Here is a 15,658-nt window from a genome sequence, read left to right on the forward strand (position 1 = left end):
TTAATATTTAAAATTAATCACTTTTCTTTCAAAGTAGATATAGTCTGTGTCCTTGGTCCCAAAAATTGGACTGCCACAATTCTAGGTAGAAACTGTAAAAGAATATTGTCGTTCCTAATTTTAGTTAAACAAATTGTAAAAAAATAATTTTGATAAGACTAAAATATATAACCAAATAAAAAAAACTTAATTTTCATCGGAAACTAATAATACTAAAGAATTTTTATTAAAAATTTGGAAAAGGCGTTGTCCTAGCTCATGCGCTTTCTAGCTTAAACAAAATCTGAAATGAAGAATGGAGGGACAGTTGGAAATAAGAAAAGAAAGAGGCCTTATTAATAAATAGAGAAATAATTAGTACATAAAATTTGAAATTAATGTGGAAGGGGATGTGCAATTTTGCTGGAAAAAATAATTTTTTCTCGTCAATCATTGCTTAAATATGGTCATTAAAAAATTAAAGAAAAGGACAATCGTTTCCTTAAATAATAAAAAAAATCATTCAAATAGTTGGTGTCAATTTTTTAAAATCTTCATCAGACGGTTAAACGTTGGTTCGATTTGGTCTGGTTGATTTTTCAATTTTATCATTGAAAAATAAAAATATATATATAATATAAGGAACTAACGAAAAAAGAGTATATATATTTGTATATAATGAACTAAAGAATAAAAAAAAATGAGTCTTATAATAAGATTTTAATAAATTAAAAAATAAAACAAATATTTAACTTAAAATTAATATTCTAATACTATTTAAATAAAGATAATTTTAATAAAAAAAATAAATAAATATACAAAATAATAAATATTTACCAAAATTTGAGCATGAACCAAAAAATCAAAACTATCATCTAGAATAAACTGGCAGCATGAGTTGGGATCCTATATGGTGATGATTGATGTCTAGTTCAAAGTTAAATACTAGCTGTCTTGGTTTTGAAATAAATAAATAAAAAGTTACAAATTAAAATTTTGGTTTGAAGAAAAATTTAATTATTTTGAATTAAATTAATAAAATTTATTTATTCCAAATTAATTTAAAATTTATAAATATTTTAATTAATATTATCTCTCAATCTTAACATTTTAAAGATTTTTACGAGAGGGTCTTTAATATGGTATAGTAGATCCTCTATATGCTGTTCCATTTGCTGACCCTTAAATAAAACTCTTCAAAACAATATAAGTACTCAGAGAGTGGAGTACTTTAAAGATTAAAGATTATATATTCAATTTTTACTTAGAATACCGGAAATAGAATTGAAAGTCATCAATAATAATAATATGTAAAAACATGAATGGGAATCTGTTGCAAGAAAGACAGAGATTTTACCGTTTGTCCAGACAGAGTAACAAGAGCATCCAACAACAAACTGTTGATCTTGCACTATAACAAAACTTCTTACTGTAAGTGTACGTTGAAACAAAGACAGACAAAAACAGAGTACCTTAAATCTTAAAGCCCATCCAACAACAACCTTATATTTTGGTTTTATTTGTTAGGTGAAATGTAACATCATTCATCTATACATACGGCAAGAGAGTGTTTCTATTAACCTAGATTTTCTCATACAGACAAAAATACAAAGCTTGGATCCTACCTAAAAAAGGTTTCTTGCATATACCCGGTTCAGCTTTAACCAGCTCGAGGTAGAATCAACAAACAAGGAAAGAAATCATACTAATCTGTTTGAGGAGGATTCATGTTCATCATCGCCATCCTTGTCTACGCCAGAGAGCATATTCATCAAGGACTTCGTGGCTTGGCTAACAGCACGAGAAGTCTTCTTTGCTGCACCTGTTACTACTGGTTGTAATGAAATGGTGGGCAGGTTTGCCCTTTCCTCTATCATAGCTATATATTAATAAACACATTGATGTTAGGTCCCCTCTTATTGGGTTGTTTTAAGAGTATCAGGTAGTTTCACTTACACATTGTCTGTTGGCGGGCAAGAGAACCGATTTTTCGAACCCCAGCCTCAGCTGCTTTCACAGCTTGTGCAGATTTGTTCACCCCATCAGTTACCTCACGACTATTATATACAACAAGTAGTAAACACATTATCACTAGTAGTACTCAATTTCATGTTGATCAGTTTTTCTTACTAAACCACGAAATTGATCAGATAAAATTGCCTCCATATGAAAAACAACTCATCGATATACGTTTCAGGATCCAGAATTTTTGTATTCAGGTGTTCCCAAATGGGTCACATAAGCTATTTTTATCGATTAAAGTTTACCTTAGATCACTCAGCTCCAGAGTAAGATCACTAATTTCCATTCCAGAAAGTCTTATTGCAGCCATTGTACTAGGAAGCTCCTCTCTTACCGTGTCTGCTAGCTTCGACATTGATATTGCAGCTCTACCCATTGCCTAAAAAATACACATGTCTATCTCCTTAATCCTTAACCATCGCCTATTACAGTATTACTGAAAAGAGGGTGTTCCATGAGAGAAAATAAACTTACATATAGGGTTGGAATAGTTGCAATGACAAGACTTGTAAATGCCACTGAAGTCTGCATCCAAGTTTAAAATTAAGAAACTAATCCAGACAAATTTCAAGTAATATAACATTGTCAAATCTGTAAAAGCAGCTAATGAAGAAAACCTTTAGAAAAGGAACATACCGTGCAAGCAGTGAATGTCAAAAGAAAGAAAGCTTTGTCATTCAAGCTCATCTTAGCGGCAGGCAAATGGGACCGTAGAGAAGGGCTTCCCACTTCAACGTTCCAGCTCTCTCTAACATTTTTCTTCTCTTCCGCCGTAAGATCGCCTCCTGAAATCTCTTCTGACTGACGCGTCTCCACTTGGGCATTCTCCGGCTTTTGGTTGGATGAGCAAACCGCGATAGGGCGGGTGATAGATCGAGAAATCGCGTCGATTCTAAATAAGAAACTGGGATTCCTCACAGTCTTGTAGAAACGGATTCGAGAAAAACCGTAGAACTTGGGGAGGATTTTGGGAGGAGTGAGAATAGTGGATGAATAAGGTGCGAGAAAACCCATCTTCATCATCATCGCTCGATTAGGAAATAGAAATGAAAGAATTGAAATGAAATGAAATGGGAATGGAATGGACGGAGAAATCTAGAACGATATTGTTAAAGACGGAAGCCGCCGACAGCAACTCCGGTCCGGGCAGTGGTCATCAATTGAAAACCTCATCGACAGGTTTTTAAACTTTTCAATATATTCAAAATGGTCCATTAACTTTATTTATGTTTAAATAAATACTAAAACCTTTAAAATTGGACAAATATGTTTTCTATGCTTAAAAGGACAAAATAGTCTTTTTAACTTTCGATGATGAAAGGAAAAGAGCAGTTACTTACTTCAACTACTTACGCGCGCCTTTCAAAGGAATGTGAAACTCCATTTCCATCTCCTTCTTTTAACAACGAAAAGCTCTGGATTATGGTGACGGGGAGCCTAGGGCATAATTACAGGGAATCAGCTCCATCCAACCGTTTCGATGCCTCTAGTTCAGGTGAAACTTGTACGTTTTCCAAATTCTAATCGCTGCTACATTGAAAAAAGAGTGTGATCTCAATTCTCACTGCTACGAATACTTGGAACGTACTTGTATCATTGCTGAAACATGAATCATTTTTGTGTTATCACTTGCTTTGCGTCATTAATCTCATCTTTATCCGTAAATTTGGAGATTAGAATTTGAGATACTGTGTTTCAGGAACGGAATATGTAGCGTGATTATTCTCATGATTGATATGGCATTGAGAGTTAAGATTAGTGTACCTAATATAATGATCCAATGTTTGTTCCAAACATATGCTTCGTGAAATTCTTCCTTGAATAGATCTGTCATCGATTATTACATATTTTACTCTTTTTATCTCTATCTAATATATTGAAGGTGGCTTTGGGGTTTGTATGATGAGTAGCACATGGAAAGACGGTCAGGATCCTTCCTTCATCGGATTCATCTCCTCCTTCCTTAATGCCAATTCTTTCAGGCTCAACTTTGTCCCGATTGCTCCTGTAAATGCGAATTTGTTTTACTCGTGATCATGAAATCGTGTTTTTCCTTAAGTACAAGATAATGTGCAGGATTTTATCTTCAATTGTGGAGGTTTATCTATTGCCTTCATGTTTGTGACAAATTGGGATTGTAGTGTCACTACACCTGTCTTTTCCAGGTAAGCTTCTACTGCTCTAAATTAATGTGTTTCATTTGATCCATAGCGGTTTTTGAGTTAATCCTGCACTTTTCCAAACTAATGTCTTCTCGTCATTTGAGTTATTTTGATTTCTTTATCTGTAGAGTTAAGATACTAAAGCAGCAATTTGCTAATCTTTATGTTGTTGTCACTCTCCCAACAATGGAGCAGAACGATTCCTTTAATTCATCTTATTTTAGGTGCGTATGTTGTTAACAGAATACTTCAACTACTTTCTGTGCTAGGAATCTATCACATGTCAAATAAACTGAATTTGTTTCCTATATTGAAGACATGGAATGGAGCTTGGTAGGCCATCTTTTGTGCCTGTTCTAGACCTAGAGATGGGTTTTGAAAAAATTGTAAAGATTAGTCTTGCTCTTGGAGGTTAGGAACTAGTCCTGATAAATTTAGTTTTCAAGGTATTTGTTTAACTGAATTACATGCATTGCAGTATGTAAGCAGCAAAACGTCATATCCAAATTGAAGGCAGAGGTATGATCCTTTTTACATTTCATCTATTGTCGCATTTCTTATTCTGACCTAGACGACATTGAGTCTCCTGTATAGAAAGAAAGGTCTGTGCAGGGGATGGATGCTTTCTTAAGAGTGGTCACTTCAATTCCTGGTATAGACAGCCATGATGCAAATGCGGTAACTGCCATATTCTTTTCTGCTGAAAAATTCCCTGATTTTGGTAAACTCTTGCTAATATAAATAAGAAGAAAACTAGGGTATATGTTGTGCTAGCCTCCTCTAGAGAAAAAACCCTATTTAGAAAGAAAGGAAGAACAAAAAAAAAGTTAGTTTAGATATGTACATTCTGTCTTTCTTGATTTTGTATATTTCATGGCACTATTGATCATAATTAGATACTATATCATATAATATACCCTTGTATTGATTTTGCATAACCTTATGCAGCTTAATCAAGCCATTGGATCCATCGAAGCAATTGCTAAAGCATCCAAGGAGTTCATACTGGAAAACACTGATCTTTCAGCAGACAAAGCTGAGACAATTATCAAGTTTTTCAGGGATCCCAAGTTTTACCTCAGCCCGCGCATCATTAGATGAGAGTATGTAAGATCTTCATACTAAGCCTATTTGTTATCTCATTGACCTATTTCCGTTATTGCTTTCAGTTATCACGGATTAATGTGAACTGCATGTTAGTTAAGTGCTGAGTAAACTTTCAGAAGAAGGTCAAACTATTCTAAAAATAGCAATAAAATTGAAAAAGTGAAATGAGGAACTAATGCAAAACAAGTACATATAATTTTTATTTTTATTTTTAACGAAGGATGTTAGCATGACCCTCACAGTCATGCCATTTACTTCAATTTAAGGCATTCTAAGTGAGAATAGAACTCATGACATTTGATGTCTTAGAAACCACTCTCTTGTCACTTGAACTATCTTATTAGGTTAACATATAATTTCTGTTGGTGGACTTTGACAAATTCTTGTATTGGAAAGAAAGTCTATGGTTGATTAACCATAGCTAGAAATATACAAATACAATCATAGGTTTGATTATGTACAGCCAATTTGTTTGACAATTTCAAGCTTGATTAGGGTAGAGTGTGCTGTCAATTTCAGATTCAATCAAAAGTTACGAACTAACTTTTTATTATAAGAAAATAGCATAACCCTCACAATCATGATATCCACTTCAACCTAATGTGTTATAAATGATAATTAAACGTGACATTTTGTCGGTTAGACACACAAACACAGCTGAAATGTTCATCAAAGGTAAAACCCACTCGAATGTTTAATTTCATACCAAAACTTATATCAGGTAGTTTCTTTACATGGTTATCAGTCATACAAAAAGATTATTTTTTCATTTTTTTAAACTAGAGTTTTTGTGTGTGTCTGGAATAGGTTAACACAACATTCGACCAGTAGTAATGTATTAAGTGAATGAAGTTAGTTAGAAAGAACAATTGGAACATTATGAAATATGGGAAACAAGGAGGAATGGGCAAACATTTAGAGTTCAAATGGGAACAATAACAGGCCACAATATTGTGGTAACCATAAAAAAAAAGTCTATAATTTATGAGTCTCCTTGAAAACATGTCCCTCATAAAGGCCAATATTGGCACCATTACATGATCAAACAAAATAATATAAGTCAACCAATATCATAAATTTTGCTCTAACAAAGCAATGTCAAACTAAAACTGACAATAGACTCGGTCTTATCTATTTTGTTTAACATTTTTGTAAGTTATGCTTATTAATTATCATGTGCCAATGAATTATATCCACTTGTATTTTTATTTTATATGCTTCTACTTAGAACATGGTGTAGTTATGCATGAATATATATATATATATATATATATATATATATATATATATATATAGCCGACTTCTAGAAGCCCGGCCTCTTCAAATAGCCCAATTAAGGATTTGAAAGGGTCAACTTCTCCTTGTACATGATCATCCTCATTTTTATGATAAAATAATCCATCACTTATTTAAGTTATTTAAGTTTGAAATTATGAGCTTGTTTATTTTGTTATTAATCTCGGTGTGTTTGATTACACTTTGAATACCATTGTCTTTTTATTGTTTTGTCGTTAAACTTAAACCACTCTCATTTATATCTTATTGCATTGACTTACAAAATATAATATATTTATTTTCGAATTAAATATCTATATTTTTGTTTGTATTCATAGTTTAGTTAAAAACAGCCCACTATTCAAACAAGAATCTTATATGAATTTATTTTTAATTCAAGGAGCAATATTAATATTGCATCTCAATGACAAAACATTACACTTATAGACACCTTAATAAAAAAAATAATAAACCCCAAGAAAATTAAGACTCAATCAACTATCCCAAAAGAAATTAACAATTCCTTTGGATGTGATCAGTTGGTTGTTGTGCGGCCCCTTGTCACCTGCTTTATTTTATAGCCGGCTTTAAATCTGGCCTGATAAAAAAAAAGGTAGATTTTCTAGCAGTTCTAATACTAATTCAGCAAGTTTACAAAGTCTTTTTCAACACCAGATTAGATCAAGTAACAATATATAAAAGAAAATCAAGTAATCTGTCCATCTAAATCCATTGATGGCTTAAATAGTTGGCTTATAAGTTATATGTGCACCAATTCAATAATATTTAAAGTCTTAGATTCAATTCCTAAACATAAAAAAAAATGTTTATAATAAACACTTCTTTTAAGAGTATTTTTTTCTTTAATATACATTTTCCTAGAGTCTAGATATATATATAAGGCCTCCATGCATAAATATATATATTTTTCCAAACGTGGTTAAAGAATTAGCTAATTGTACTCACACTATGCATAAAATAAATTAAAAAATAGTTCTAAACCTAACACTATCAATAAGTATGGCCAATTAAACACTTTTTTATATTTGATCTTTGTCCTATATATTTAACATGGAATTATGCATTTGTGGTTATAAATCCAATTCATTGACAACAACTGCTATTATGACATAGTCATCTACCATCTTCTTCTTTTTTTATATAATAAATTGTGGTAATTACTTTTTCTTTTAGAAAATTAATGTGTTGTTTTAACATATATAACCATGATGGATAAATTGCAAGAGGTGAGGAAAGATGATAGATTTCCAAATTGATCAATAGATAATTCTCTATAAATTCTATTAGGGTAATACTTGCTATTTTTAGAAATCATTAGTTTTATTGTTACTTAATACTTAATAGGTCAATGGTTGAAAAAATATATAAAGTGATAAATGAAAATTTTGAGTAAAACTCAAAATTAAAAATCAAAGGTTTTGTTAGAATATTTTTCTGAGATTTGTTTTGAGATCATTAGCAATTATTGCCTCGCTCAGTCTAATTTGGTTTGACTTTGTCTAAATGATAACTATTGAATTAGAGACTATATGTATTATTTTACCCTTCTCTCTTTATCAACAAAGTGGCTGTAGTTTAGTGGTAAGAATTCCACGTTGTGGCCGTGGAGACCTGGGCTCGAATCCCAGCAGCCACACTTTTTTTTATTTATTTTACCCCATTTTTCAAAAAGACAATTTTTTTTTTTGGTCAACATCATGTGGACAGCCGACGCATTAAAGTTCTTACAAACTGTTTGATAAATTAAATTTAGGGTCCAATAATGTTTTAATAAAAAAATGATTTATTTCTTAAGGTAGAAGCATACCAAACTAGGATTTAAAGTTTCAAAAGACCAAGTCTTTGTTCATGTGTTATATATGTCTTTGACTGTTTCCAAAATGTCACAATCATATATGTATATTATAATATATACTTTTTGTTTATACCAATTGATGCTCATCTTCTTCATTAGGTGTAAACTCTCAAAGTCCCCATTTGACCAGTTACTCATATAATCACCATGAATAAAGCCATTAATGTCTCTTTCACCTAATCTGTAAAGATACCAATTCCCTTCTTTATAAACCACATCTCCATCTCCTCTTTGCACACTACCTTTAAAACAGACATAATAATATTACTAGTTTCTTTCAATCCAAAGAAGAAGAAAACCAAAGTATGATTGATCTTCAAGAGTTTCTTTCATTTCATTCCATTGTTTCTCTCCTTCTCCGCTTCCTTATAAGAGGTTTTCGGAAGTCATCGTCCATTCACATGAGCTGCGTAACCCTAACATCACCTCAGCCACTTTCAGCCATTAGTCATGAAATAACAAAAAAGCCGAGGATCGAAGGAGGGGAAAATATGGGTATGTCAAATGATGGTGTTAATATTGGAAAAAATTGTAATAGAGATCATATGCAGAGAAGTCTTAAAATGTTGAAGAGGAGGCCGAGTATGCTTGTTGTTCCCGATTGTGATCAGCAGCTTCATGAGGAGTTTGAATTATTCAATGAAATTGCAGTTAAGAAGAAAGAGATGATCATGAATAACTATAGTTATGATCATAATGTTGTTCATGAGGTTGAAGGAAGAGGTTTCCTTTTGGCTACTAGTAAAGGGACTAGGAAAGAAACAATGGAGGATAGATATGGTGTCATGCTTGATGTAATGGGGAACCCTAAACAGGTAACTATATAATCTAATTTCTTTTTCTTTCATTTTAATTGATTACAACCATTTTAACACACTAAATAACTTAATTATTTAGTGACAAAAATCTATTTTGAATGCTTTAAATTATATTGAAGTATAAATCATGACTTGACTTGACTTGACAATGAGAAATTGTGCTAGGTAAATTTTAAAAAGTCATTAAAACCATCATGCTCACATTTTAAAACTATTTTTGGGTCTAGATTGAATTTAAATGAAAAAAAGTATTTATAACAAAAATTAATTTAGTCTCTAGGAGCTTTTTCTTGGTTCTTTTTGTTTTTAAATAAGCTTAGACTCAATCAACTCTAAATTTAAAGAGATAGAACCAAGGAGAAACTAGCATTCATTTTTCTTATTTAGTGGTGGGAATGCAAATAATAATAATAATAAATGCAGGCATTTTTTACTGTAATTGATGGTCATGGAGGAGAAGCTGCAGCTGATTTTGTGTCCCAAAACCTAGGGAAGAACATCGTTAAGGAACTCAAAACTACAATATTTGACGAGTTTAAAATAGATAGTCAAGTGACTGAAAATGCCATTCGACGAGGTTATTTGGAAACCGACACCCAATTTCTTAACAAGGTACTTTTTGGCATTTTCGGGTACTTAAATTTAGATCAAGATCATATATACTAATCTTAATAATAACAAAAAGAGATCCATGGTATCTTAAGTATTGAAATGATAAAATTTTAACATATGCAATATTAACCTTACACATCTTTAATTAATTATTATTAAAAACTTTATATATTCAAATATTTATATTGGTTTTAAAATAAACATTGTATATTATATTTTGGTTCAATTCTTTCCAATGTCCTCTAACTCTAATTTCTGATACAGAATTTGAATGGAGGAGCTTGCGCAACTAGTGTGCTAATAAAGAATGGGCAAGTTTATGTGGCTAACGCCGGAGATTGCAGAGTGGTCTTGAGCCGGAATGGAGTTGCTCATCTTCTCACTCTCGATCACCGCCTCACTCGTGAAGACGAGTGTATTCGCATCCAAAATTCTGTACGTTAATTCATTTCATCTATTAGAGTCTTCGCATTTGAACCATTTAAAAGTAAAAAAAAAAAAACAATATAATAATTATAATGCATGCATGCTCACCCAATTGAAATTTGTATAGGGTGGTTACGTGCAATGTTGGAATGGAGTATGGAGAGTGAACGGATCGCTAGCGGTTTCGAGGGCGATCGGAGATGGATATCTTAAACAATGGGTCATTTCCGACCCTGAGATTAAGACTTTCTCACTTACTTCATCGGACATTAGTAAATGTGACTTTCTCATTCTTGCTTCTGATGGGCTGTGGGATAAGGTCACCGGCCAGGAGGCCGTTGATGCGGTCATGAGAGATTCGGCACGATCGGGAACGAAAGCGCTTCTCGACATGTCGCGCAGCCGAGGCTGCCGAGATGATATCACTGTCATGTTGGTGGATCTTCAACCATTTTTCTAGCCCTTCCTTTTCATTTGTAATGTTTACATTGTTACATTACCCCCATTTGTACATTAATATTATCCAACTAAGTTCAAATATTATATATTTTCAAAATTTAAGACCATAAGGAATTAATTCAAAAACATAACTAAAAGTCACAACTGCAAATAAATTCACCACCAAAGTTTGGTCAAAATCTTTGTTAGGATTAATTCAAATCATATATATATATATATATATATATATATATATATATATATATATATATATATATATATATATATATATGGTCTAGCAAAAAATCTCTCTATTATGACTAAACTCATTTATGAATTTTTATATAAGTATATATTTGACAACTCTAATCAAAAGCCTAGTTAAATATATCTTTTCAAAATTCAAATTGTCTATCTAGTTTCATTGTTGAAATGTTATATAAGTCTCTTAGAATGAAAATTTAAAATAATAAAAGAAGAAGTCTATTTGAGAGTGTAGTAGAGCTAATTTTTAAACATAAACTTTAAGTTTTTTTTTAAAATTTAATTTGAGAAACATGAGTTGACATATTTAGGATTTTTAATTTGAAGTTGAAAAGTATGTTTTTATCTTTCTAAATAGAATTGAATAGTGACTTGATTAATTATAAATGTTTTTTCATACAATTGATCATGACTCGTGAGGTGATAAATGATGGCATAATAGCTAATATATAATGAATATAAAAATATTATTATTTTAAAAAAATTTAGTAATATATAATAAATTAATATTTTTAAATGTGCTTAAGCCTGTATATGTGACCTTTTTTTTTTCAATTTGATCGGCATAGACCAAATAGTCGGGTAATTGAATCATAGAGTTATTCATTTGGTTATGGGCTTTTTATTGGACCTCTTTGTTTTTATTTCTTTTGGGCTGGGCCTCCCTTTCATTTATAGAGATAGTGAGTCGGTGAGGTCTCTTTACTCAAACAACTCGTGGGTCATGGGCCTCTCGGGTCGGGTGAGAGACTTTTCTTCTTTTTTATTTTTTATTTCTTACTTGTTGGAAAACAAAATGATTTGTCCTACTTGCCGACACTTTTAAATATCAATAATGATCATCGTCGACTTATAAAATTTTAATATTATTATTAAAAAAATAAAATAATAATATTTATTTTTAAAACTATTTATATATATATATATTATATTAAAATTGATAAACACCGTTTAAATCTATGGACAAAAAATTACAATGAAAAAATAAAAAATAAAAAATATTATAAGATAACTAGACAAATATTTTACTACTATCACTTATTAAACACTAAAGATATATATAAAATACAATAATTTTCAAAATTAATTGAACCATTATTATATGTATATATACTTATTTACTACAAAATAAATTAATTTATTTTGTCAGAAAATAAAACTAATTCTCTATTACAAAAAGTTAGATAAAAAAATTATGTAACTTGATTTAAAATTTTATAATTTTTTTTTATCTACTTTTAATGTAAATTTTAAAAATGAGGGATATTATGATAGTCACAAAATATGAATTTTCAAATAATTTTATTTTGTTTTAATTCATCAACTGCTTTTCTGATGTCATAAAAGTGGCCAAGGTGGTAAGCTGATTTTGGTGTCCCTATTACAACCTAACCTAACTAATAGTTCGGTGTAACGTTATAATTGTTTTCTTTTTCTTTCTTTCTAGAATATTTGTATATTTATTTATTTTCAAATCATTTAATTATTTAATTTATTAAATATCTAAAACATAAAAAATATTATAATAACTAAATAAAATAAAATAAGACCAGCTCTAATTTTTAATATAAGAATAATCCAATAAAACTGTTTGAAAATAGACTTGGTTATTTAATTTTCTTGAGTGGCATTTCATAATTCATACCTATTATAAATACCTTCTGGTAAGTCTTTCTTGAGGTTTTCATTGCATTTGGTCAACAAACAATAGAAACAAGTGCATACTATATTTTAATATTAATAATACTAATTATAAATAACAAATAACATAAAATAATATAACTATTTATTTCCTCTAATTAAACGAAATGCCAAGAGGAAAAACAAGAGCCAAGGCTACTTTGGATTTAGAGGTGTTTGTTTTAAAAAAATTAAACTCCTAAAAAGTCGTTTTTTAAGCTGTCAACTCTAAAATTTCTGCACACTTTTATTAAATTGAGTAATTATCATTTGTCTGTCATATAGAATACATTGTGTACACAAACATTAATTTATCTACTTTTATTATTTTTAATTTTTTTAAAAGCCATAATATCCTATAATTATAGCCTTCACGCGTGATAATGAAATATTTTATTTATTAATTATGATTCTTAATATTTAATTTATCACCTTCTATTGACATCATATTTTTCATTTATCCTATATCATGTATTTTCTTTAGTGCAATTTTGTAGGTATGGACATATAAGTTGAGAGGCTAATATAGCTCTTTTAAGAGATTAGGTGTTACTGAATATTTGAATTTAGAGGTGAGGGGGTTATTTTGATATTCTTTCTTTTTACTTTTTATTTATTAATTACATGTAGTGATATTTGACGATGAAAGACATCCACAACTCTGTCGGTGGGCCATACTCATTGCCCTATGGGATAAATTCTACGGTCATCACTATCACTAGTCAACCAACCAATGCAAAACTGCCACGTATTAAATGGACGGAAAAGTTAATGTATCTGATTACAGCTTAGAGAAAATAATTAATATTTAAATAAATGACAAAAGAAATAAAAACAAAGGGCCGAAAAAAAGTGACCGAATTTATTGATTTGAGCTGCTGCTGGCTTTATGCGGCCATTCTTCTCCCTCCTATTCTCTCTCTATATCTCTCTCTCTCTCTCTCTCTTCTCTATCTTGTTAAACGTCATCATATTATCATATCTGTTACGATTTCATACCATTTTTCTAGGGTTCGGGTGTTCCTTTTAGAGATTACAACTACTATTTTTTTGTTTTTATTTTGTGGGTGAGGGACGACGATAACGAATTCATTCATCATGGACCGAGACAGCAGCGAGTTTGCAGATTGGGAGATGCTTCAGAGCTCCGGCGAGACTGTTTCTGTTGTTTCTTCCGACTCGGGCGATGTCATGAGAGGACTGGAAGGAATTGAGGGTGATTCAGGAGGGATGATTCGGGCGGATTATTTCTCAATTGATTCGAAGAAAAATTACGAGAGTGTGATGATTGAGGAAGGTTCTGTTGAGTCTGATAATCCAAGTTGGATTGATCCGGGATCGGAGAGTAGGTATCCGAGGAAGGAACATGGGGAATTCTGGTCTGATTCAGCTAGCGATAGGTCTGATGATAGGAAATTTGAGGAATTTGATGCGAGAAATGAATTGGGTTTTTCTGAAAATGTGAAAAGCGAGGAAATTTTTCAAGGAATTGGCGTTGAGAATGAGTTTCGGAAGTACTGGTCCGATTCTGTTGGGAAAGGATCGAATCCAATGGAATTTGGTGATTTCGAGACTCAAAACGAGATGGGTATGCATGTTTATGCGAATTCTGACGACGGTTCGCAGGATTCTTCTTCGGAGAAGAAGATTAGTGCTACCTTGGCTCCTGCTCCTGCAGACTGTGTTAGCGGCAGGGAAGAAATTGTGGAAGCGGTGTCAGCAAAATCAGTTGGCGAGGGAGGAGGAGAGAGGAGCAACATAACAGTTGTGTGGTGGAAAGTCCCGTTTCAATTGCTAAAGTATTGTTGCCTTAGAGTTAACCCGGTATGGACTTTCTCTGTTGCTGCTGCAGTCATGGGTTTCTTGATTTTGGGACGTAGATGGAACAAGTTGAAGAAGAAGACTCAAGGATTGCATCTCAAGGTTACAACGGACGAGAAGGTCAGTCTTATTGTTTCTATATATCTTCTTTATTACTGGTTTTGCCAATCTTATGCCATATCTTACTAGAAGATGAAAATGTTTATACATGGTTTAACTGAAATGAATGTAAGATGATAAAGAGACTATAAAAGCGAAGCAAACGAAAAGAAACAACACAACTAAACTAGTTCCCACATCGAGAAGGTTGCATACATCTTATCGATGAATATGAGAGCCTTAAGGAAATTGCTTTTCAATCTCTTGCTCCTTTCTTCCCATAAGATCCACCAGATGATAATTAGGAATTGTGTACTAATTCTTATTGAGACTAGTTCCCTTACACGAATATCCAATACCCATGAATAGAATAAGGCATAACCCAATTGTTCTTTTGTCATGTTGATCTGTTTGTGTGTATGCCATTTACTCTTTCTTGTTTCACTTTTCTGCCCATTGATTGATTAAAAAATAAACTGAAAGCATTTATCAATTGAGATGATACATGTTCTATTTACTTGTGATCCATCAATCTGCAGAAGGTATCGCAGTTCATGAGCCGTGCTGCACGTCTTAATGAAGCTTTCTCAATTGTGAAACGGGTTCCTGTTATTCGCCCACCACTTCCAGCACCTGGTGTAGCTCCATGGCCGGTGGTCACCTTGAGATAAAATTAAAGAGAGGAGATGTGAATTGGCTGTATGTATGTATTTATCTAAGTCAAAGAAATAGTTTCTATGCTTTTGCGATTGTGTATGTGTGTGAATCATGCATACTTTCGGCCTCGCGGTGTTATATCTATGTACCTAGTTATATGTGGAAAATGTATGGAAATGTGTATTTATGTCTTAACAATGGCATAATTGGATTCTACTCCTTTTCTTTTTTGCCTTCACTGGTTCAAATTTGAAGTAAAATTGTTGTTTATTTCACCTCCCTTCATTCATTTATCCTGTATTTATGATGTTGAGGTTAGAAAGAACATGGTCAAATATCTCTATTACCTTTTTTTAGTTGCAGTAAAACTATGATGCCTGTTCTTATGTAAAAAATGATAAGAAAACTAATATTATTTTGAG

At 31.7% G+C, this 15,658-nt stretch overlaps 4 protein-coding genes and 1 non-coding gene across 5 annotated transcripts; 4 read left to right on the plus strand and 1 right to left on the minus strand.

The window, feature by feature from the left end:
* Positions 1 to 1,393: 1,393 nt before the first annotated feature.
* On the minus strand, positions 1,394 to 3,139 carry LOC124931549. The gene is made up of 6 exons (XM_047472037.1): positions 2,638 to 3,139; positions 2,476 to 2,526; positions 2,247 to 2,380; positions 1,936 to 2,036; positions 1,482 to 1,858; positions 1,394 to 1,451 (listed from the first exon to the last, which is right to left on the minus strand). The coding sequence occupies exons 1-5, from the start codon at positions 3,025 to 3,027 to the stop codon at positions 1,680 to 1,682; spliced, it is 855 nt and encodes a 284-aa protein (XP_047327993.1). The 5' UTR covers positions 3,028 to 3,139; the 3' UTR covers positions 1,394 to 1,451; positions 1,482 to 1,679.
* A 176-nt stretch (positions 3,140 to 3,315) lies between these two features.
* Positions 3,316 to 5,376, plus strand: LOC124928964 (protein PARTING DANCERS homolog). The gene is made up of 8 exons (XM_047469219.1): positions 3,316 to 3,505; positions 3,884 to 4,008; positions 4,078 to 4,166; positions 4,292 to 4,387; positions 4,480 to 4,574; positions 4,642 to 4,682; positions 4,776 to 4,841; positions 5,112 to 5,376. Exons 1-8 carry the CDS (start codon positions 3,316 to 3,318, stop codon positions 5,262 to 5,264), a joined length of 855 nt encoding a protein of 284 aa, XP_047325175.1. The 3' UTR covers positions 5,265 to 5,376.
* A 2,754-nt stretch (positions 5,377 to 8,130) lies between these two features.
* TRNAH-GUG lies at positions 8,131 to 8,202 on the plus strand. The gene has a single exon. It is a non-coding gene; the product is annotated as a tRNA-His (tRNA).
* A 481-nt stretch (positions 8,203 to 8,683) lies between these two features.
* LOC124932660 (probable protein phosphatase 2C 2) lies at positions 8,684 to 10,737 on the plus strand. Its single transcript, XM_047473322.1, has 4 exons — positions 8,684 to 9,236; positions 9,663 to 9,851; positions 10,116 to 10,286; positions 10,405 to 10,737. Exons 1-4 carry the CDS (start codon positions 8,727 to 8,729, stop codon positions 10,735 to 10,737), a joined length of 1,203 nt encoding a protein of 400 aa, XP_047329278.1. The 5' UTR covers positions 8,684 to 8,726.
* Positions 10,738 to 13,583: 2,846 nt separating this feature from the next.
* On the plus strand, positions 13,584 to 15,472 carry LOC124930735. Its single transcript, XM_047471082.1, has 2 exons — positions 13,584 to 14,600; positions 15,119 to 15,472. Exons 1-2 carry the CDS (start codon positions 13,758 to 13,760, stop codon positions 15,248 to 15,250), a joined length of 975 nt encoding a protein of 324 aa, XP_047327038.1. The 5' UTR covers positions 13,584 to 13,757; the 3' UTR covers positions 15,251 to 15,472.
* Positions 15,473 to 15,658: the final 186 nt, after the last annotated feature.

The sequence above is a fragment of the Impatiens glandulifera genome, chromosome 3, assembly GCF_907164915.1.
Source record: "Impatiens glandulifera chromosome 3, dImpGla2.1, whole genome shotgun sequence".
In the NCBI taxonomy this organism is placed as follows: Eukaryota; Viridiplantae; Streptophyta; class Magnoliopsida; order Ericales; family Balsaminaceae; genus Impatiens; species Impatiens glandulifera.

Bases quoted from the DNA above. Each gene is read 5' to 3' on its own strand.
- LOC124932660 (XM_047473322.1), top strand. From the start codon at position 8,727: ATGATTGATCTTCAAGAGTTTCTTTCATTTCATTCCATTGTTTCTCTC. The intron at 9,237-9,662 runs GTAACTATATAA...TAATAAATGCAG, and splicing joins TAATGGGGAACCCTAAACAG to GCATTTTTTACTGTAATTGA. The intron at 9,852-10,115 runs GTACTTTTTGGC...TTTCTGATACAG, and splicing joins ACACCCAATTTCTTAACAAG to AATTTGAATGGAGGAGCTTG.
- LOC124930735 (XM_047471082.1), top strand. From the start codon at position 13,758: ATGGACCGAGACAGCAGCGAGTTTGCAGATTGGGAGATGCTTCAGAGC. The intron at 14,601-15,118 runs GTCAGTCTTATT...ATCAATCTGCAG, and splicing joins AGGTTACAACGGACGAGAAG to AAGGTATCGCAGTTCATGAG.
- LOC124928964 (XM_047469219.1), top strand. From the start codon at position 3,316: ATGAAAGGAAAAGAGCAGTTACTTACTTCAACTACTTACGCGCGCCTT. The intron at 4,388-4,479 runs GTGCGTATGTTG...CCTATATTGAAG, and splicing joins TTTAATTCATCTTATTTTAG to ACATGGAATGGAGCTTGGTA. The intron at 4,842-5,111 runs GTAACTGCCATA...AACCTTATGCAG, and splicing joins ACAGCCATGATGCAAATGCG to CTTAATCAAGCCATTGGATC.
- LOC124931549 (XM_047472037.1), bottom strand. From the start codon at position 3,027: ATGATGATGAAGATGGGTTTTCTCGCACCTTATTCATCCACTATTCTC. The intron at 2,527-2,637 runs GTATGTTCCTTT...ACTTGGATGCAG, and splicing joins TGACATTCACTGCTTGCACG to ACTTCAGTGGCATTTACAAG. The intron at 2,381-2,475 runs GTAAGTTTATTT...TGTATTTTTTAG, and splicing joins CAACTATTCCAACCCTATAT to GCAATGGGTAGAGCTGCAAT.